Source organism: Arvicanthis niloticus, unplaced genomic scaffold (genome assembly GCF_011762505.2).
Source record: "Arvicanthis niloticus isolate mArvNil1 unplaced genomic scaffold, mArvNil1.pat.X pat_scaffold_272_arrow_ctg1, whole genome shotgun sequence".
Taxonomy (NCBI): Eukaryota; Metazoa; Chordata; class Mammalia; order Rodentia; family Muridae; genus Arvicanthis; species Arvicanthis niloticus.
Genome location: NW_023045934.1, coordinates 29525 through 51920, shown reverse-complemented (window position 1 = coordinate 51920; position 22396 = coordinate 29525). Strand labels below are relative to the sequence as shown.

The window sequence follows — 22396 nt, the reverse complement described above, 5'->3', positions numbered from 1 at the left end:
TCTAAGAGTTTTCTTTCCTCTTTTTATTTCTCTGTGCTTTAGTACTGTATCCTTATTTTCCATTGTATGTTTGTGTGTGTGAATATATATATATATATATATATATGTATATATATACATATATATACATATATATATATATATATATATATATATATATGTATATATATATATTCACCTAGGAGAATTCCTTTATGCCTGGAAGCCCATGAATACAGAAATACTGTGTGTTTAGCATAATATTCTGTAAAGCAATTTTTCTGTTTAAGCTTGTTTACACATAAGTTCTCCTATTTAGGAATGAAAAATACTGTAATACTACAAATCAGAGGCTCGCAGTTAAACTTCCTTACAAAATAATATCATCACTGCACGATCTCGAATCTGCTTTGTTCTCACCCCATAAATAAGAGGGTTAAGAGCAGGTGGAATGATTACATACAAGTTAGCAAGGAGGATGTGGATATACCTGGGAATGTTGTGCCCAAATCGATGAGTCAAGAAGGAGAAAAGGGCTGGAGTGAAGAAGGCCAAGATCACACACACATGGGAACCACAGGTATTAAGAGCTTTGAGCCTGGCTTCCCAGGATGGAAGTTTGAATACAGCATGAAGAATTTTCACATAAGACAGAGCAATCAAAATAACATCCAGAAGTATCATAGATATGAGTAATAATCCAAACAATACATTAACCTTGATGCTGACACATGCTAACCGAGCAATGCCCATATGCTCACAATATGTGTGTGGTATGATATTGTGTTCACAGAATGAAAGCCTTAGAATGAGAAATATAAGTGGAAAAACTAAAATGAAATTTCTGAATAATCCAACCCCAGCAATAATACAGATCATTCTGTTGGTGAGGATAGTATTGTATCTGAGAGGATTACAAATGGCAATATATCGATCAAAGGCCATGGCTACAAGCATGAATGTTTCAATCCCTGTAAACAGATGTATGAAAAACATTTGAGCTATGCAGTCCCTAAAAGCAATCTTATGGAAGCCAAACCAAAATATGCCAAGTGCTCTGGGAACAGTTGCTGTAGACAGGCCCAAGTCAGTTAGAGCCAACATGGCCAATAAGTAGAACATAGGCTGGTGAAGGCTGTGCTCAAGATGGATCACAAAGAGAAGAATGACATTCCCTAGGACAGCAATAAGATAGACTGTTCCAAAGGGCAAACCAAGCCAGAACTGCAACTCTTCCAATCCTGGGATTCCCAAGAGCAGGAAGGATGAAGGGTGAATCCATGAGCTGTTGCCTGGTGACATGTTGTCAGGTGCCTCTGATGAGCAGACTCATTTGAAGGAAGCTACATAAGACTTGACAGTATTTCATCAGCACTAGTAATGGATGAGAACAGAAAGGGTGTCAGCAGTGTTCCTTTTCAGGGAGTGCAGAAATTTATTTTCTTTCATATTTTCTCTCTTTTTTTTTCACTCATATAATTGGAATCTGAAGTTGAATATTTCTTAATAAGCACATGAATATTTAGACTCTGTTCCAGACAACCTAAATGAAGATTTATCTCCCTATAACCCAGGTCTAGTGGGGGAGATGAACCTAGCCAGGTTACACAGGCTTCTATCTAGGCTGCAACATTTTAAAATATATACTTATGAATTGTGGGGAAGTGTTATTGGACTGATAAATGTTTACAAGCTCAGACCACAGATAATACTGTGCCTTCCAAAATTATCCTTTAAGTGCCACTTATTTAACTAGACATATGTGTAAAATAATATGCCATAGCCTACTTACATGTATAATCAATGGAACTCTTTTTTTTTGTCCTTAACTTGCCTGTAAATAACTATATCAGGGCACAATGCTAACAAAACAACATAGGCTATCAACTAAAGGCCCAGTCCTATGGATGGGTTACCTCTTCTTGAGTTGTGGCTTACAGACTATTGCCATCGTTTTTGGTTGCCCTCTAAAACAGAAGATACTATTGCTGAAGACATCAAACATTTTAGTTATATAACATGAAGAAATGGAGCCAGTACTGACCTGGAAGTGTCATCCTTCCTGGATAATTTTCATAATACTGGGAGATGCTATGTACACTACAAGAGAGAAAAATAACCAACCATCTATGACTTCCAGTAACAATCAGCCTGGCAAGATAAACCCACTGGTGCTATAGTGACCTGAATGATATGGAAGAAACCAAACATCTTTTTCATTGGATTTATATCCTGCTCCAGAAGATAAAGAGATGGCTCAGTCATTTAGAGTACATAGTGATCTTCCAGAGGCCCCAAGTTAGTACCCACAGCTCACATAAGGCAGCTTACTGTCACCTATTACACCAGCTTCAGGGGGATGTACTCAAACCTTTAGTCTCCAGGGGCACTGCATTTACATGCACGTATACAAACACACACACACACACACACACACACACACGAGAAAATAATTGTAATATAATCACAATAGTAATATTTAATAATAATAATAATAATAATAATAATAATAATAATAATGCCCACTCTACAAAATGGATCTCATGCCTGGTGCTACTTAATTTACTAAAACCCAATGGCTAGCCATGTGATAGCCCCTATAGAAGAACCTAATACTAAATAAACATAGTAATATTCTTATCTTGATATCGATAGATCAGGTTATCTCCCAACACCACAGAAAAATAAAATAAATTATATATGTATGTATGAAATTCTTAGTATTTTCAGAACCATATTAACTCTTTTACTTTTTCTTGATTTGTGTTGTTTTTTATTTTGTCATCAATGGGTGAAGATCTTTGTTTTGATCTTTGGAATGAGGATCATAACTTATGAGGCCATGGTTTCTCAAAATTTAATGTAACATTATTGATATTAGATATGAAATTATTACTTTCTGAGAAACTGACTCTGGCCTAAAGCACTAACATTTGGACTTTACTTTATGCCTTCTATTTCTCAAAGCAATATTATGTGCTCACTTCTTAAAATAATCCGTATCATATCAAACTTGGTTCCCATGTGAGAAACAGTGAATGAGATTGCTATTGTCATCATCATTACCATGAGAATTTAAAAATTGTTAAAAAGATGATTCCATAAAATGATTTGAAGTTTAAAATTGTAACATTTGCTACTCAAAAGGAAGGCAAGAAACCATGTAATTCCTGAATTAATGAAATTCCCTCACATTTGCTGCCATAGGAATACCTCTACCCTTAACATAAAGGTGTTTTATAGCATCTTGATAGTTCCAGGGTTCTACTCAAAGTTTTCTCCCTGGACTTGTGATACAGTCCAAGTACTTCATTGTTCATTTTGTTTCTTGGGCTGCATTTTCCATTAAAATCAGCACCAGAAGGTTTTCCCCAAATTATTTCTAAAATGCTTTTTTTACTTCTAATGTCTCTTAAAATCATACTGAGTTTAAATTCACCTCAGGTATATTCTCCCCAATCCTACTCGCCAGAACATTTATCATAATGGCACACTTTTAAATAAGAAGGACCAAGGGTGAGTGGCTTTCTGAATATAATATATGATGAGTAGACCCTTGAATTAGCTAAAGTAATATTAATAATAGAAAACAGAACACATTTTGATGATTCAAGGGAATCAAGATGTGGTACAATATGTACAACCTTGAGAGCATAGGAAATCAAAACCAATTTCAGAAGAGTAAGATGCATGTTTGGTAAGAGGAAATAGAAAAGTAAAATCTCTAAATACAGTCATGTGACTGTTTGAGGGTTCCAACATAGATATAAGGAACAGAAAGAGGAACCAGCATGAACCTCCTCTCAGTCTTTCAGCTATCCTGTGGGATTCATTCTCACAAAGCCATTTTATGACCTCAGAGCATTTGCTTCTAATATTCTCCACAGAACTCGCAGATTCTGCTACAGAATGTTCTCTGTGAGTCTTCAATCAGTTCAGAGTCTCCATTTAATTATGCTTCACACAGAATTGGAAAAGGGTGACTTTATTGATTGCTATCTTCATTATTACAACTGGAACATAGCTGCCACCCAAAATATATTTGTTGATTAAAGACTGAATATATAGTAAGTTCTTGATTTTAACTCTTAGTTTAAAGTCCATATATTGTAAGAATAAGAACAGAATCACGCTATGTATCTAGTGTCTGGGAATGTAGAAACAAGAAAGTAAATGGATTCTCATGAGAATACCTGGTAGTTATATGAAGAGATGAGTCTATCAGAAGTCTTTGTGAAAATGATGCTGTTAACAAGCATGATATAACACAAAGGGACTGTTGAAAGTAATCTAAAAGTTTAAGAAGCAGCTGAGCATAACAATCAAAATTAGAAAGTCAAAAATAACTAATGGTCCTTATGCATAGTTCATCTCCATAAAAAGTCAGGTGTGTTGTTTTATTGTGTAAGCTGTAGCAATGTTAAAATTCCTTGAAGAATCATTGAAAAGGTGACTTAATGTTGCATTTTCTAAAATGTGAGACAGTGCATTCATTATAATGTTGACTTATTTTTAACATACATGATTCTTTTCTCCACATTATGGTGTCAAAACAAACCAGATTGTACAAGGAGAAAAGAGATGAGGCATGACACTTGCAAAGCCTACAAGTAGAGAATCATGCTTTTCTGGAAATTAAGGAGGCATCTGTTAGGCAAGAAACAGACCCAGAAAAGAAATAGCGAAGTACTGCTGCAGACAGCCTCATTCGGCATGTCACCTGTTGAGAACTTCTTCCCAGGAGATCTTCATTTATACTTAAAATTAATGGCAAAAACATGGGACTGTGTTAAAACCTGTGCATAAAGGCAACACTAAGTCAATTCAGCCACTTATATTTGTGTGTGTGTGTGTGTGTGTGTGTGTGTGTGTGTGTGTATATATATATATATATATATACAAATATATATGTGCATATATATGTATATATATATTAATGTTTAACATACATATGTAACAATAGTAACTAAAGAAAAGTACTGTGAACTGAGAGAGAACTGGGGTCTCTGGAGGGGTTGGAAGGAGGAGACAAGACAGTAGAGCAAAATCATGTAAATGCATTACATATGCATGATCATGAAATTCTAAAAAATAGATTTTTAGAAATATGAGTAATAAAACAACAAAACAAAATTTTTTTAAAAAAAAAAAAAAAGCAAATTCGAGACATGTTTAATTAAGTATTCTCCAGTGTTGGGGAAAAATTTTTTCTCTAAGACCAGAGTAGCTCCTCCATCACAATGAATGAGCAGGCCTAAACTGGAGCAGCCACTGCGGTCTCAGACTGTTAGTGTCTAAGAGAAATCTTATATCTTGATTCTCAAGGCTATTTTTGTCAACTCAATGAAGATTTTCCTACCCAACCAAGGCAAAAATAATTAGAAGAGTAGCTATAAGTACAACTTTGAGGAATACAGGTTGTATTGTAGTTCAGTGGTACAGATCTTACCAAGTATGTACAAGGACCTAAACACTTTAACAACAACAATTTAAAGGGGCCATTTTTTTCATTATCTGGTAACTAGGCCAGGAAAGGATTAATGTTATGTCAATTGTTATATTTATGGGAAGAAAGGGAGCAATGCTTTTTTAAAAATCTCATATCCTTAAATTATTGTACTTTTTATTTACTTGCTATAATTATTACTATTTTGATTTTGTTATGGGGGGGGACTGCTAGGGGCGAGGGACAGGGTCTTTCTGTGTACCGGCCATGGCCATCCTGGAACTTGCTCTGTAAATCAGTCTGACTTTGAATTTAGAGATTATCCTCCATCTACCGCCCATATGCTGGGATTAAAGGCATGCACCACCACTGCCTGGCTACTGTGCTGAAATAGGAGAATAATTTGGAAGAATATAATACAAGAGTCAATCTTATACAAGGGCCAACACACACATACAGACACAAATCATAATGGGAAATTCAGTGGATGCTTTTCAGACATTACCTGCAAATGTTTGGTATTTGGTAGAACTGAATTACTGTTGATTCTTCAACATGAGTTACATAGAGTTAAAGAAAAAGTTATAATTAGGAAGAATTAAGAATACCACTTCCAGTGTTAAATAATTTTCAAATCAACAGTAACATAATAAATTTCAGTAAAACTGCTCTAAGAGAGAGAGAAAGAGAGAGAGAGAGAGAGAGAGAGAGAGAGAGAGAGAGAGAGAGAGAGAGCCAAGAAAAAGGACTAAGAGAGAATAACTAAGAGAGAGGGGGAACAACAGGGAAAGAAAGCAGAAGAAAAGGAGAGAGGTTGAGGAGAAATGCAATAACACTGCAGCAAAGGCAGCAGTGAATAGCTTAGCTAGAAGGTTTACAGACTTCCATCAGTCACAATTAGTTATATTTTTTGTGAAAATCAAAAAATTCAAATAAACAAAGCAACAAACTGAGCAATTTCTACTGAAATTCTACCAGCTATAAATAAGCACATAAACATTTTATCTCCTTCAATTTCATATTTGAATAATATACAAGTAATGAAGGGATTAAATCAATAGATCTTACCTCAAGACTTATCAGTTTTGTGACCAAATTCACACTGCAACCAAGCTGATACCAAATTCACCACCTGCAGACAGAAGTGCTGTTGACAGAATCTGCACTTATAACTGCTCCAAGGTTGTTAAACTAAGGCTAAAGTTTATACTGGAGTTTAAAATCTTCCTCCTTGACCAAGAATTGTTGCTCCCCTGGGTCTTTGTGGTATCAGATCACAAAGACAATGTGTAATTCTTACACAGACGTGTGGGCATAAAAAGTACACCTGCAAGGGACCCCTTGAGACTTCAGAATTTCTCCCTTCAGTACCCCTACTTGCATAATTCTATCATTTTTAACTTCTTAATTTCCAATTACTCTGTTCCCATTCATCCCACAAGAATATATGAGCCAATGTGAATTCCCTATCTTGTTATCTAGGGTTGTTATATCTTCTTGCTCATGATAAAGTCAGCCCTTAAGGACTTTGGCTTACTTGGGATCTGGAAATCCATCCAATTTATTCAGATTTTTGAGTTCAGATATGTTTCATGTTTGCATTTCTTTCCCTCATGAAACCAAGTCTTATTCACTTAGATTATACTAATCACTTATAAATTTGCAAATAATTACCTCTCAATCTTTAGTAATTGAGAAATCCAGTAAACTTTCTTTTAAAAAATACGTTTTCATCGAAAAAGAATTACATCACTTCCTCCTGATTTTTCCTTGCCCCAGCTACCTTTGTTTAAAACTCCCCATGCTCCTTCCACTTTCCAGCTGATATTCTTTTATTAGAACCAGTAAAATTTCTAAGAATTCTACCTAAATTTTCTTGGAAGGGAGTTAGAAGAGTTGCAACAAAAATACAAATTCAGATAAAAATTTACTACTTAAGGTCATCATGTGAATAATATATATATACTGTGCTTAACTGGAGATGTGTGTGGCCATGGAGTCTGTATTTCTTCTCTAGTGTGTATTTGTTTAAGTCTTTCTTAAAAGAAAATAAAGTCAGAGTATCTCACTGGAACACAGTTTAAAGTAACCAAGGGTTTCTAGGACCCTGATTGTTGATACCTCCACAACAGTGGGATTGCAAGTAAGTACCATTATCCCTGCTTTTTCACATGGACTATGGTCTTCTAATTCAAGTCTTCAAGCTTGCAAGGCAAGTTCTCCACAACCTGAACTATCTCCCTTGCACCTGGCCTGATTTGCATATGAGAAAAAAAGACAATTTCATTAGCTGTCAGCTATTGGATCTAACAGTGGCATCTCAACAGTGATGAAGTAAAAAAACAAAGGGCATTTCTATAATCCCAGCTAAGCAAAGACAAAACAATAATGCTGTCCAAAAACTGGTTTCATCCTAGCACACACACACACACACACACACACACACACACACACACACACAGGAGAGAGAGAGAGAGAGAGAGAGAGAGAGAGAGAGAGAGCGCTTATATATGTACATACAGAGGGGTGAGAGAGAACAGAAGGAGGAAATTCAGGAGCAGCTATGAGTCTTTGTGTAGAGTATCAGTCTATACAAACAGAACCAGTCAGAACTGGCTAGGTTTTGCTGAGATGACAAACATTGATCCAGCTTTTAGCATGTTAAATTGAAGTGTATTGTGATCTAATGTACCTGTAGAGGGTAAGACTATTGACTTTGACCTCACTAAGCAAAAATCAGAGCAGTGTTTACCCACAGCTGAGAAGAAATTAAATGTGCATATATGATCAGACAACAAAGCCTTCATTTATGAGAGGAGTGTATTCTAAACATCAGTGAACAGTATAACTTTTCATAGATATGCTCATCAACTTTACAATGTACACATATAATATATGATCACTATGCATACTTTTATTGTATATAATCTTTAATTGAGCACTGACCACTTTTTTATAATAATGACAATATTTAATTGGAGCCGGCTTACGGGTTCAGAAATTCAGGCCATTATCATCAAGGTGGGAACACAGCAGTGTCCACGCAAGCATAGTGCAGGAGAGGTGAGAGTTCTAGATCTTCATCTGAAGGCCGCTAGAAAAGTGGCTCCCACATCTTTAGGAGGAGGGTCTCAAATCCCACCCCCACAGTGACACATTTCCTTCAATAAGCCCAATGCTTATTAATACTAAAGGAGGAATCAGGTCTCATGAGTCATAGCTACCTAGTCCCTACTAACTGCTACCATTATCTTTCTCTAAGTTCTCAGATATAGGTGGGACTTCATGCCATTTCTGCATGGCAGGATATGAACAGGTCTAGGTTTGTGCAGGTATTGTGCCCATAAACACAGCTATTTTGAGGTCTAGAACACCTTTGGTGAGTCATTCTGCCTTGATTATATCAATGCATATTTTTTCAAGGCCTTTTTCCTAAAATTATCTTTCTCCAAAATAATTTTAAATCCTTATTTTTATTTCTAAGTAATACTTTTTAAAACATTTGTGTGATTGCCTCAGTGCTTCTTAGAAGGGGGAACTAAATACTCACAGGAGGAAATATTAAAATAAAGTGTGGAGCAGAGATTGAAGGAAAGGCTATCCAGAGACTGCCCCACCTCGGGATCCATCCTATATACAGTCACCAAACCCAGATGCTACTGCGGATGCCAAGAAGCGCTCACTGACAGGAGCCCTGTGTAGCTGTCTCCTGAGAGGCTCTGCCAGAGCCTGACAAATACAGAGGCAGAGGCATATGCTCTGAGCCAACCATTGGACTGAGCCTAGGGTCCCAATGAAGGAGTTGGAGAAGGGACTGAAGGAACTGAGGGGATTTGCAGTCCCAAGGGGGGAGCAACAGTGTCAATTGGCCAGATCCCCTGGGGCTCTCAGGGATTGGATCACCAACCACAGAATACACATGGAGGGACCCATGGTATATGTGGCAGAGGATGGCCTTGTTGGACATCAGTGGGAGGAACAGCTCTTGGGCCTGAGGAGGTTCTATGCCTCAATGTAGGGGAATGCTAGGGTGGGAAGGCAGAAGTGGGGGGAGTACCCTCACAGAGGCAGGGGAGGGGGATGGGATATGAGGTTCTGGAGCAGAGACAGTGGAAAGGGGGATAACATTTGAAATGTAAATAAAGAAAATATCCAATAAAAGGAAAAACTCAATTTAAAATAAATAAATAAAATATTTGTGTGTATGAAGTATAAAAATACAGAAGTCCTTTTAAAATTATTTCCTTCCCAGTGCTTTTATACAATTTTAACTTTACCATCTGAGAATTTTATATGTACATATAATGTGTTTTGGTCAAGTCCATGCCTCACTCTGTCCTGCCCAATTTCTCTCTTATCCTTCCACAAATTTTTGCTTCAAATTTTAGGTTATTTTCTTCTCCCTCTTCCCTCTTCCCTCTTCCCTCTTCCCTCTTCCCTCTTCCCTCTTCCCTCTTCCCTCTTCCCTCTTCCTCTCCTCTTCCCTCCTCCCACTCCCCTTAACCCCCTCTCTCTCAGTGCAGAACTATGTTCACTTCATGCTGCATAAATGTGCATGTGAATAGGTCCATCTGCTGGAGAATGGGTGGTGCTTTAGGGCCCATATCCCTGAAAAAACTTACTCTTCCTCCTCTAGGAGCAACCATTAACAGTAGGTCCAGCTTGGGGTGGGACATTATGTGCCCTTCTCCTATCCATACTGAGACATTCTAAATCTTCAGAAATATTTATATACACCACTTTTAAACTTACCCTTTATTTCCTATGAAAGTGTTTACAAAATACACGGTCTTTATAATTCTACTATTCAAAACAATATACATGGAACAAGAAAACTGTTTAAATACATACACTTACATGTAGTATATGTGTACATATAAGCATAGTACAAATTACAGTAAATATTATAAGTTGGGGTAAATCTCAAACCCAAATAGGATCAATCAAAGAAAACACAACTGAATAATTATGAATACAAACTGCATGCCTAGATTGGGCAGATTTACCACTACACTGTTCTATTCCTCATCTATGACAGCCCTTAGAACTTGCCATTTTTTTCTAGGCCACGCCCTTCTCCTCTATTTTCCTTCCATCTCTCCTCTGGTCGGCTCTCACCCCTCCTCTCCAGTCGTCCTCTCCCCTTCCTCTTTTTTCTCTCCTCTCCTCCCTCTTTTTCTCCCCTCCCCTTCCTCTCTTCTTCCCCAGCTCCACCTCCTCTTCTACTGCCTAATCACCGAGCTCCACTGCGAATACAATGTAGCAGAATAAGTATCCTGCTACAGTATTGTACATAATATTTGTATTATTATCATATATCATATAATTTGAATCAAATGTATCACAAGTACTACTTATTCAATAAATAGAATTAAATATTTATTTTGCTTATACATTCCATGCTGTATCAAAGCTATATCATCATCTCTTTCCATTACATTACTTTCTAATGTACTTTCTCTGTTTGCTTCTCTATGTGCATGAGAAAATCACATTAATAATTAAGGAGGTTCCTAGTGAATGCAATGAAAGAATGAATGTTCTTATCAATATCTCTGAGTATATGGAGTTTTTATAATAAAATGATGTCAAGTAATATTGTAATAAGTTGATAATGTCATTATCACAACTACCATCATTCTAGAAGCCACTTTGCCTATTCATAATTCTTTTGCAGTAAGTAGGAATATTCTCCATTGTATTAAATTATAAAAAAAAATGACAGAAAAGGAAATGGTCACAATTTGGGGGGATCTCCTTTGGCCTAAATTACTACTTTCTGCTAACAATGAAATTTGGAAAGATCACGTATCTTTTCCCAACATCAAAAACAGAAACTGTCATACATATAGGCCCATCTTCAAGATCCAGTGAAATTAATGAAACACTTACAGAAAGAGATTTTCATAAGGATTGCAATATTCCCAGTACAACCTTGAAAAATAAAGTGTTTGATTCACAATTAAATGAAATTTTTGGTGGCAGTAAGATTGTCTCTTTTCCCATTTTCTATGGACTAGACACAAAATAACTACTTTCAATAACCTATGAGACAAACACTGGAATAAAATCTCTAAATTGCTTTGGCTAGTAATCTTTCTGGAAAAAAATCTTCATCACTCTCGCCCGAATCTGCTTGGTCCTTACCCCATAGATCACAGGATTAAGGGCTGGTGGGACAACCACATAGAGATTGGCCAAGAAAATGTGGATATATTGGGGCACATTGTGGCCAAAACGATGTGTCAAGAAGGAGAAAAATGCTGGAGTAAAAAAGGTTAAGATAACACCTATATGAGAGCCACAGGTATTGAGAGCCTTGAGCCTGGCCTCCCGGGAGGGCAGGCAGAACACTGCATAGAGGATCCTGACATAAGAAAGAATAATAAGAACCACATCCAGGAGCAGAAGAGCAATGTTGCAAAGACCAAACATGATGTTGACTTTGATGCTGGCACAAGCTAGTCGGGCAATGCCCATGTGCTCACAATAAGTATGAGGGATGATGTGATGCCCACAGTAGGGTAGTCTCAGGAGGAGAAACACCAGTGGAAGAACCATGTATAGGCTCCGCAGCACAGCAATACCTGCAATGACCCCAATAACTTTTGTGGTGAGGATGACAGTATATTGAAGGGGCTTGCAAATGGCAATGTAGCGGTCAAAGCCCATGGCCAACAACATAATGCTTTCCATGGCCGTGAAGAAGTGGATGAAGAACATCTGAGAAAGGCAACCTCCAAAAGATATTTCCCTGAGATTGAACCAGAAGATGCCCAGCATTTTGGGGATGGTGGCTGTGGTCAGACCCAGGTCAATGGAATCCAACATGGCTAGGAAGTAGTACATGGGCTCATGAAGACTGTGTTCAGTTTGGATCACAAATAAAACAGCAGCATTTCCCAGGACTGCAATGAGATAGAGAAAACAAAAGGGGAATCCAATCCAGATGTGTGCATTTTCTAGCCCTGGGATGCCCAGCAGCAGGAATGAAGAAGGATGGACTTGTGTGTCATTAGACAGGGACATTCTCTCAGTCATAGATAGATGCTGTGCTTAATACAAATAAGTATTAATGTATGATTAGTATGCTTTTTCTTTGTCTGCTTAGCCTTTTATCTTCATCCTTGGTAACATATAAAATAACCTTTAAATATCCTGTTCATATTTGTAGAATAATTAAAATGGTCTCTTCATTTCATGTGTAAGTTTCCAGAATTTCACATTAGATCAGCTATAGAGCCACCATTATTACACTGAACCCATGTAAGAACAGAGACTGATATAAAGAAGAGAGGCAAGAATACATGCAGAGTGCAGAGTGGCCAGGCATACATGAAGAATGGAATTCCAGGGTTGGTATGCAAAGTAATGTTACATACGCTTTTGCTTAATAAGTATAAGAATTACTCAGGCACCCGTTATCTTTACCCTTCCCTATTTGGGAAGCTGAAACCCCCAAGTGTTGTGTATGCAGTGTTGTTTGTATGTGCTGTTATGTACAGAGTTGGTTCTGTTCTAAGACCAGGATAAACAACCTATCTTCCTTTGTTCTGTTTCATGAAAAGTTGTGTCTTGTTGAAGTTCTTTATAATTTCATATTAGATGAAGATATAAAGCTATAGGTGTTTTAATTTTTATTATAGGCAATTAATCATTCATGTCCATTATAACTATATTAGAAAGTCTCACCAAATTTGGGAATAAATGATTTAAAAACTATATGTAATAAAGATCAATTTGCTCATTTTTAGCTATAATAAAATCATTAATTGAAGATTGTCTTAACATAGACAAAACTTTCATTTTGTCAATGAATAAATAATACATCCAGTAAAAAAAATTCCAGATATGGACCAGCTATTGAAAGAGAGAGCTACACAATTTTCCAATATACTTCAACCTATGTATATGGAAAAGACAGAGGTATTCAAGATTTTTCTGTTTAGTTATTTCTCTGATTCCATCCCAGTACCATGTTCAATGAACTTTGCTACAATAGTAAATTCTGAACAAGTAGTAAATTAACTCCTGAAGAAAACGAGCCTGAAGCTCAATACTTCACTTATTTACAAAAACTTATTGTATTAATAATGTGGAAGTGATTGACTGTCATGTATAATTGTACACAAAGCATATATTCGCATTTAACAAGACTTGACTCTTGAAAAAATTCAACATGTCTACCAGATATGTTTATGAATGTAGCATGCCTTGGGATGTTTTTATGTGTGTGGGTAGGAGAAGTGATGGAGGGGTGGGAGAAAGGAACAAATGTGACTAAATACACTATATGAAAATGTTTAAATTAAATTAACAAATAGAGTTCTATCTTTGGACTTACAATAATTTTTAAGGATACCAGTGTCTCTTGCTTTGAACATATGATGACACACATATATTTCTAGAGGTGCTCATGAAGGCCTATAAAACACTGCAGAAATGAAAATGAGAAGGGGGGACTTATGTGTATCTCCTAGACTGATGATACTAAGGAAAATAAAACTAAAACTTTTAAATGTGTTACAAGAACCTATTTGGCATACAGTTGAAGTTCGAGTTTTCATTTGCTGAGAGCAAATATTATAATTGGGAAACATTTTGACAATTCATTCCATCACTTGATTACATGGATTCTACAAGTAGTGGTGTCAACCAGGCAATCTGAAGACAAATTTAGATAGGACTGACCATGCACTCTCTCGAGACATCCCTTATTGTGGTAAGAAAAATAAACTAAAAATGGGGCATTTTTAACTTGTACTGAAAATGGTATGGATTATGCATCGAACACTGTGAAGAAAGAAGGGCTTAAGACAAAGTCCAAGGAGGAGACTGGAACTTTGTGGGTGTGCATGCACGCCTATGAATACACACAAGTATACACAAACGTGCATGAGGGTATGCGTGAAAGTGTGTGCACATGCAAATATAAGCATCAGACAGTTTTCCTCTGCTTCCACCTATACTATTTATTTTATTTTATATTTTACCACAAATTCTCTAATTGACATGAAGCTCACCTTGTAAGCTCAGTTGGTCACCATCCAGCCTCAGGAATCTACCTTAATCCACCTCCACAGCCCTGATATTTCAGCTGTAGCCTGAGGAGGATCAAATTCAGTTCCTCATGCTTAGAAGGCAAGTTCTTTGCCAACTGAGCTATCTACTCTGAGGTATTCCCCACACTGAAACACTCCAGGTAGAGATGAAAAGGCATTTTGTTATAGAAAAAGAATAAGTTCAAAGTGGGGGAAATGGAAGCACACTGACTAATCAATATGTAAAAAAGTAATCTATAAAAGTAATCAATATGTAAAAAAGTGGCCTTGCACCGACCTCAGGAAGATTCAGCAGTAGGCTATGAGTCTTATGTGACTGATGGCCAGGACAATGGCCGAGGCTCCATAGAGCAGAAACTGATAACAACATTGAAGCTACAAAGCATAGACCCTTTTGCCTGTGGACCTCTCAGGAGAACATCATGTTCTCACAAAACCATGTGTCCACTTATAAGCACAGAGAAGATAAATACCTGGACTTTCTTTTCTGCACCCAATTCTGCAATCACATGTCCAACTATGTATTATAGAATATGTGTCCTCTCTCAGAGCTTCCTCTCTGCTCTCTGGGTCCTATTTCATAAATGACTATTCTGAACAGCCATCACCCATGATACACGCAGACATAAATTCGCTAATTCAAAAACATACATTTGGATCCCCTTGATGCCTCTTGTAAACAGAGATGTACAGTCTGTCTTTTCTTGCAGTTCAGACTGCACCACTCAGTTATACAGGATCAGAAACAGCAGCTAAATAAAAATCAGACATTAGTGCAAAGCCATCTTCAGATATTTTTCTTAGTTTTACATGTGAAAATTTGTATGGCCATAGCACAACGTGTATGCAGGGAAGGAACAGCCTTGGAGGTTGCATAAGTGTGGTTTTTTTTTTCTGCATCTGGTACTTACACATTCACAATTCCTCCATCTCCTCATTCTATCTGGGCAGGCGCCCTTTCTCCATCTCCCTTAATATTTTTTCTTGGTCTAAACACAATATGGCTTACCTTGTTTTCTAAATCACTATGAAATGTCAGTCAGGATAACCCTGTGGCACGCTATTTGCTTGCTGAGCAGAAGTAATTTATGCATTTTCCATTGGGCCCATTTCCCCTAACAATGTAACCACAGTATCATGGGAACCTTGATTGAACACAGTGTGTGGTCTCTGGAGAGTTCTTACTCTTAGTCACTCTGTATTCACATAAGATACAAATGCAAGGGACTATTGCTGTTACTTTGTTTCTTTTCAGTTATCTATGCCTCTCACACTGATACAATGTGCTTGACTCATGATTACAAAATAAACTTTTAAACTCCGAGAACATTTCCGGGATTCTTGCTGCTATCTTCCTATTCATCCTCAGTTTCTGCCCTTCACAGTGCCCCTCAGTGTATCTCACAATGATAGACATCTACACATAGACACTGAAGAATTTTTTGATCTGTAAAAACTGCTGAGATGCACTACCGGTTGTGTAGAGCTGTTGGGTCAGCTGCCCTGCATGCCACTGAGGCCCTGGGAGGTCTTCAGACTATGGTGTTAGTTGCCTAGTAGCCTTGTGTGGGACTTCAGGGATGTGTTCAGGCTATGATGTCCTCACAGGAGCAGACAAGCTGGCAATCTGCCCCAGCAGAAGGTTCCGGCAGGAAGAAAAGCTTTACATCTTTTATGTTCATTTTCCAAACCTCATTCACACCCTGGCTTCTTGTAATTAGCCTTGTATTTTCTCCATATAGGAATAACATAGTTTTTAGGCACATAGTTCAGACCTTATAGTGACTTTCGGTGCTTGTCTCATTCTACTGAAGATAGCTTCTTTCATTCTGTCTATGTTTCTACATGTGACAGAATATGGTCTTGTTGGGTTGGCAATGCTCCAGTGGAAGGCCACATATCCATGAATATATTGTTATCATCAGTTGTTTTGACTTTGGAGTATGGAAGGGGATAAATTTGGAGGAATGGGAAGAGAGATGAATGTGATCAAAATGCATTTTATCACAGTCTCAAAGAACAAATAAAAACTGAGAAAAGGGGATGTTTATATATTCATTGGTATAATAAATATTTCCCTTTGAGAAATAGCCCAATGTCTTTTGCCTATTTTCATCTTATATCATAACATTGTCTTACCTATTTTAGATATTAATCTTTATGATTTATGTATAGTACCCTCGATTACTCCTTTCACAAAGCCTTTCATCTGTTTTTGCTTTCTCACCTGTGCTTCTGGGGTCAATTTAAAAAAAAATCACTGCCAAAACCAGTGCCAATAATCTTCTTACAGGGTGGATAGATTGCTGCGCAGTTATAGCTTTTACAGAGTCCTTGAGTTTGCTTTCAAGCACTCACATGACATCTCACAGCCACCCTAAGCCAAGCTCTGATGCACATACAACCTATATCTGTACAATCCTCAGCAAGTACGTTAACACAAACAATGGGACTATTAAAAATCCTAAGTTAGTTATAAGGATCCAAGTAGGCCAAATAAGACAGGGACAGGAAGATGCTCCTAGACAGCATCTCGACTACAACAGAAGCATAAAATAAATGAGGACAGCTCAGCTATGATGGACCACAGCATACCTCACACCCATGCCTTGCTGGAGTCTTTGTGTGAAAAATAATAGGGTAAAAGGAACATACTGACCATGTGTCTATGGCAAATATTACCAATCTAGTCAACTAATACAATCATACATTGGAGAAAAGAGAGTAGTATTCACATGACTAAAGCTATGGTGAGGTGACTAGGTACCCATAATCCACTGAACAGATAAGGAAAATGTGGTGTGTGTACCTTGGATGTTATTCAGCAATAAGAATACAGTTACATTATTTTCTGGATAGTATATGCAACTTAAGATCATCATATTCCCTGAAACAAACTAGACCCAGAAAGACTAAAATAAGATTTTTTCTTCTCAGTTGTGAATTTAAGATGTTATATATTTTATGTTTGTGGAGGGTAGGAAGAAAGAGAGAATGAGGAGACTGTAGGAAACAAACTAGAAGTAGTGAGCAAAGAGGTAGAGAAAATGAAGAAACTCTGAAAGATTATTTTGGATCAAATGCATAACACACCTTAAAAGAGTCTTTTATGAAAGCCAATAAATATAATAAATATTGAAAATAAAGATATATCAAGAAAGATCAAATCAAAACAAAATTATAGTGCTCAACAGAGTGTAATACTGATGTAAAAGTAAAAAGTGAAAACATACAGAGACACAGAGCTTACAGTTGAGCAGCCTAGGTAACATGGCTCCATTATGTGGGCTATCCAGAATGAACTAATTAAAAAAATTTATAAAGTCAGAAACAGAGTAATGTTTCGTAGAAACTGGATGGAAGGAGAGATGACTAGGGAAGTGATGTTTAATGCAATCAGTTGTTTGCTTTTGGAAAGATTAAAAAATGTTGGAGAGAAATAGCACTGATAATAACACAGCATTGTGACTGCTCTATGGGCCACTGAACTGCAAACTTTAAACTGGCAGGTTTTATTATATATGTATTTTATGAGGATGAAAATGCTACAGTGTGTATACATTCAAAATAGAGTCCATAGTGAGTAAAGCACACACTGTGCTGGCTGTAGGAGAGGGAACTGGGAAAGAAGAGAGAAAACAAAAGACAAAATGCAACTTGCTTAAATGATGTATTAAATAACAAAAATGTGAATTAATCAAGTACAGGGAAGTTGTTCATTCAATGAGCACAGAGTGGTCTTCACCTGGTGGAATGACTAAAGGGAATTATTCTTCACTTAATTAGAAAGACACTGGCATCTAGAGACATTATTACTAACTACCTGCCCCAGAAGTTAAGCACACACACACACACACACACACACACACACACACACACACACACACATTGTTAATATCTCCCCAGGTATATTAAGGGCTTCTTTTAAGCCATGTATCTGTATTTTAAAACTAAATACACAATTGTTACATGACTTACTGGGAAAGAGAGATATCTTGGTAAGTCTTTGCAACTAATGATTAGAATTTAGAATTAAGTTAAGATTTAGGATATAATGAAACTTCCAAAGAATAAAAGTATAATTAGAAAAAAACTCAAAACCAAGGAAACATTTATTCATGGGTGAAAATACATAAGGCTTATACCAAAGTAGTGAACACAATGCAATGTATTAATGGTGTAGGGCAAGATGAAAGGGTAAGACATTAATTAGAAGGCATTAGAAAGAAAAATATTTATCATCTGTATTATTTAAAACATATATAATTTCATTTATCTAATTCAGTTATAGACACCACTGTGCATTTATCTACATGAAACAGAGACTCAGGACATGATATAACTCACCTAGGTTCAGTCAGCTGAGAGTAGATTCAGGATCTGATTCTGCTTCATTGTCTAATCTCACTACGTATCCTGTAATTTAACTTAGTCTTCCTATATTTCCTGTCTTTTAGTGACATAATAAGTGATACACTGAGAAAAAAGCCACAATAGTTAAAGGACAGAGCAGTACATTGTAGCTCCTTACATTTAAAGGGACTTCATAATACCTCACATTTGTAAATATCACAGACTTTCCTAAGCATGTCTTTCTCTGTCTAACTGTAATCCATATCCTTTCCCTGTAAGAAACTGTATGCATGAATCTGATACCTTCAGTGATTTTTATCCTTTTAGCTTTGAGTCCACCTAGTAAATTCTTGAGCTAAAGTTAGTTTGAGAGAATTGAGAATGAAGATGTCAGGAGTGAAAGTAGACATGAGATCTGTGACCTAAAACTCTGCCCTTTAGCTCCATGATTTGATGGTATGTATTTCAAATTAAAAGACAGCAGGTTCCTGTAAAGAAGACTCGCAAGAGGAAGATGCTTAAATTCATATCCAAGACTACTTTGCTTTTAAATACCCAGATCCAATGAGATATGTGAGTCTGCTTGTAGACTCTCAATTTGGCAACTCTGTGTTTTTCTACTCTTTAATTTATTCACTTTTGGAGTACTAAATACTCTGTTATACTTATCATGGCTTTATATAAAAACATCAAAATATAGTCATTTAAATCATGCAGATTTCTTTTCCTTTGAGGAAATTGTGTATAATCTATCCTTTTTAAAATCTATTTCCTTCCCCCCTCTTTTTGTACTGATTCTATTAGCAAATTTACAAAGACAGATTTAGACTATGTCACATCTTTAATTTCAAATGTTTAGAAATCTTGACCTTTCTGTTTTATTGGTATATGAAATAGTGGGAAGTGGTTTAACTTACTAAAACACTTCTCCATGAAACCAGATGCAGGAGAATTCTTGTCAGCAAATTATAATTACATGACACAACATAGTTAATAATGATAGATGCGATGTTTTTCAGTTTGATATCTATTGTTATGACAATACTTATCAGTTTTGTTATCTCCTCCTCATATATAGCTCTTAATAAGGGTAGGGTTCACATTCTTCCTTACTCTGAACACTAATTTTAGGAGTGGCATAGCTCACATCTGACATCTCAGCTTCTCACACTTTTAGTGTATGTGAACAATGTTACTAGGATTATTTACTCATAGCTGAAGAAAAGGGAAAGAGTCAAAGGTGTTGGAAAAATGTATTTTTAATATCAACACTTTGTTTGAAGATTCTTTAAATTTTTATAGATCTCAATTAACCCTGGATGAATTGCCCCATAGAAACCGGCAACTGTCTTTAACCATGCCCACCATCAACTTGCAACAGAATGATGCCCTCAGCAATGTCACTGAGGCCCACCCTCTCTCTTTCCTGTTGCTGGGGATCCCAGGGCTGGAAGCCACACAGTTCTGGCTGGGTTTTCCCTTCTGTGTTGTGTATCTGATCGCTCTTGTTGGAAACCTCATCATTCTGTTTGTTATATGGACTGACAGGACCCTTCACCAACCCATGTTCTACTTTCTGGCTATGTTGTCTGTGATTGATCTAAGTCTTTCTACTGCTACCATCCCCAAGATGCTGGGCATCTTCTGGTTCAGCCTCCAGGAGCTGTGCTTTGCATGCTGTGTTGCTCAAGTCTTTTTTATCCATTTTTTCACAGTCATGGAAAGCATCGTACTCCTCGCCATGGGCTTTGATCGCTATGTGGCTATTTGCAACCCTCTCAGGTACAGCACAATCCTCACCAACAGAATCATCGTTGTGATTGCTGTGCTGGTGGTTATAAGAAGCCTATGTATGATTGTCCCCATCATTTTTCTCCTCCTGAGGCTGCCTTACTGTGGACATAGAATCATACCACATACCTACTGTGAGCACATGGGTGTGGCGCGACTAGCCTGTGCCAGCATCAGAGCCAATGTCTACTTTGGTCTTGGTAATATTTCCATTTTGTTTCTGGATGTGTTTCTTATTATAGTTTCCTATTCTAGGATCTTATATGCCGTCTTCCATCTCCCTTCTCAAGATGCTCGCCTGAAGGCTCTTAACACCTGTAGCTCCCATATCTGTGTCATCTTAGCCTTCTTTGGCCCAGCTCTTTTCTCCTTCCTTACTCATCGCTTTGGTCACAACATCCCTCAGTATATCCATATCCTCCTGGCTAATCTCTATGTAGTCATCCCTCCTGCCCTCAACCCAGTCATTTATGGAATCAGGACCAAACAGATCCAGCAGAGGGTGAAGAGTCTTTTTGTTTAAGAAGGTTGATCACAGCTGATGCCTATCTTACAGTGATTTTAATATTTATGATACAGGAAGTTTCACAAATACAAATGACATGAAATTTAAAAGTTCAATCACAAATAAAAATAATGTAACAGTGGATCAGAAAACAACACTATATTCTGAGGAATAAACAACAAAAGATGTCTAGATCTTCACTCTTGCCAAGTACAAGAGGATCCAACAGCGGGAACTTACATCTCTGCCTCCTGTGTGGTCACCAATGATGAAAATGTAAAGTTAGCATAAGAACTGAGACAGATTATTTCCATTCTACAAACAGGCTTAGAGTTCAGGCTTGTGTAAGAGACAGCCTCTCAGACCACATGGAAAGAATACTGCACAAAAGGGGGTCTTATCAAACCAGCAAAGAGAAGTCACAAAACAGGCAAATATGTCCTGGGGAGAGGCAAAACAAGGCAGAACCAGCAGTGGTGATATCAGATGAATATGAAGCCAGCTAAGTATATACAATAAATAGTGGTGGATAAGAAGATAGGACAGAAAAATTATAACCAGGAGGAATATTTAATCACCAAATGACTCGGTTAATTACTCTGGTGAATAATATTCACTATAGAAACTGTCAGACACATAAAACTAGAGATTTAATAGGTTATTATAGCTGTCAATAAAACAAATAAACAAAGAATAAATAACAGAGTATATAAGAAGCTTAACTACAAGGAAGATTTAATTTACAAATGTACAACAGACCTTCTAACCACACCAAAAATTTCTATTCTTCAGACTTTCAAAACATTTACAAAATGTGCTATATCATGGACAAACCCAGCCTGAACACTTTCCAGTGTGATTCCTGAAGATGCACACTCGCCCTCTCCTAGTTTCATCTCAAACACATCAGCTCTTCTCATGTGTGTTAAAAAATAAAACAATATTGCCGTGAAAAAAATTAATGAGAGATAATTTTTTTAATGAATGGGAGTATAAGTTCTAACAGAACTTGAATGTGTAATAAAATTTAAGTATAATAATAAAATAAAATAAAGTAATAAAATAAATTAGTTAATTTTACTAATATTAAGCATCAGAGTCTCACTGTGTAGCCCAAGCCAACTACTAGCCTGAAACCTAATGCCTCAGCTTCACTAGTGACTGGTATGCTTCAGATACATACATACACACACACACACACACACACACACACACACACACATATATATGTGTGTGTGTGTGTGTGTGTGTGTGTGTGTG

At 37.0% G+C, this 22396-nt stretch overlaps 3 protein-coding genes across 3 annotated transcripts; 1 reads left to right on the top strand and 2 right to left on the bottom strand.

Moving 5' to 3' along the window:
• Positions 1 to 264: 264 nt before the first annotated feature.
• LOC117701841 (olfactory receptor 52E8-like) lies at positions 265 to 1318 on the bottom strand. The gene has a single exon (XM_034493260.2). The coding sequence runs from the start codon at positions 1279 to 1281 to the stop codon at positions 340 to 342; it is 942 nt and encodes a 313-aa protein (XP_034349151.1). The 5' UTR covers positions 1282 to 1318; the 3' UTR covers positions 265 to 339.
• A 9340-nt stretch (positions 1319 to 10658) lies between these two features.
• On the bottom strand, positions 10659 to 12473 carry LOC117701835 (olfactory receptor 52E8-like). The gene has a single exon (XM_034493255.2). The coding sequence runs from the start codon at positions 12464 to 12466 to the stop codon at positions 11513 to 11515; it is 954 nt and encodes a 317-aa protein (XP_034349146.1). The 5' UTR covers positions 12467 to 12473; the 3' UTR covers positions 10659 to 11512.
• A 7712-nt stretch (positions 12474 to 20185) lies between these two features.
• Positions 20186 to 22121, top strand: LOC117701839 (olfactory receptor 52E8-like). Its single transcript, XM_034493258.2, has one exon. The coding sequence runs from the start codon at positions 20198 to 20200 to the stop codon at positions 21152 to 21154; it is 957 nt and encodes a 318-aa protein (XP_034349149.1). The 5' UTR covers positions 20186 to 20197; the 3' UTR covers positions 21155 to 22121.
• The last annotated feature ends 275 nt before the right edge of the window (positions 22122 to 22396 follow it).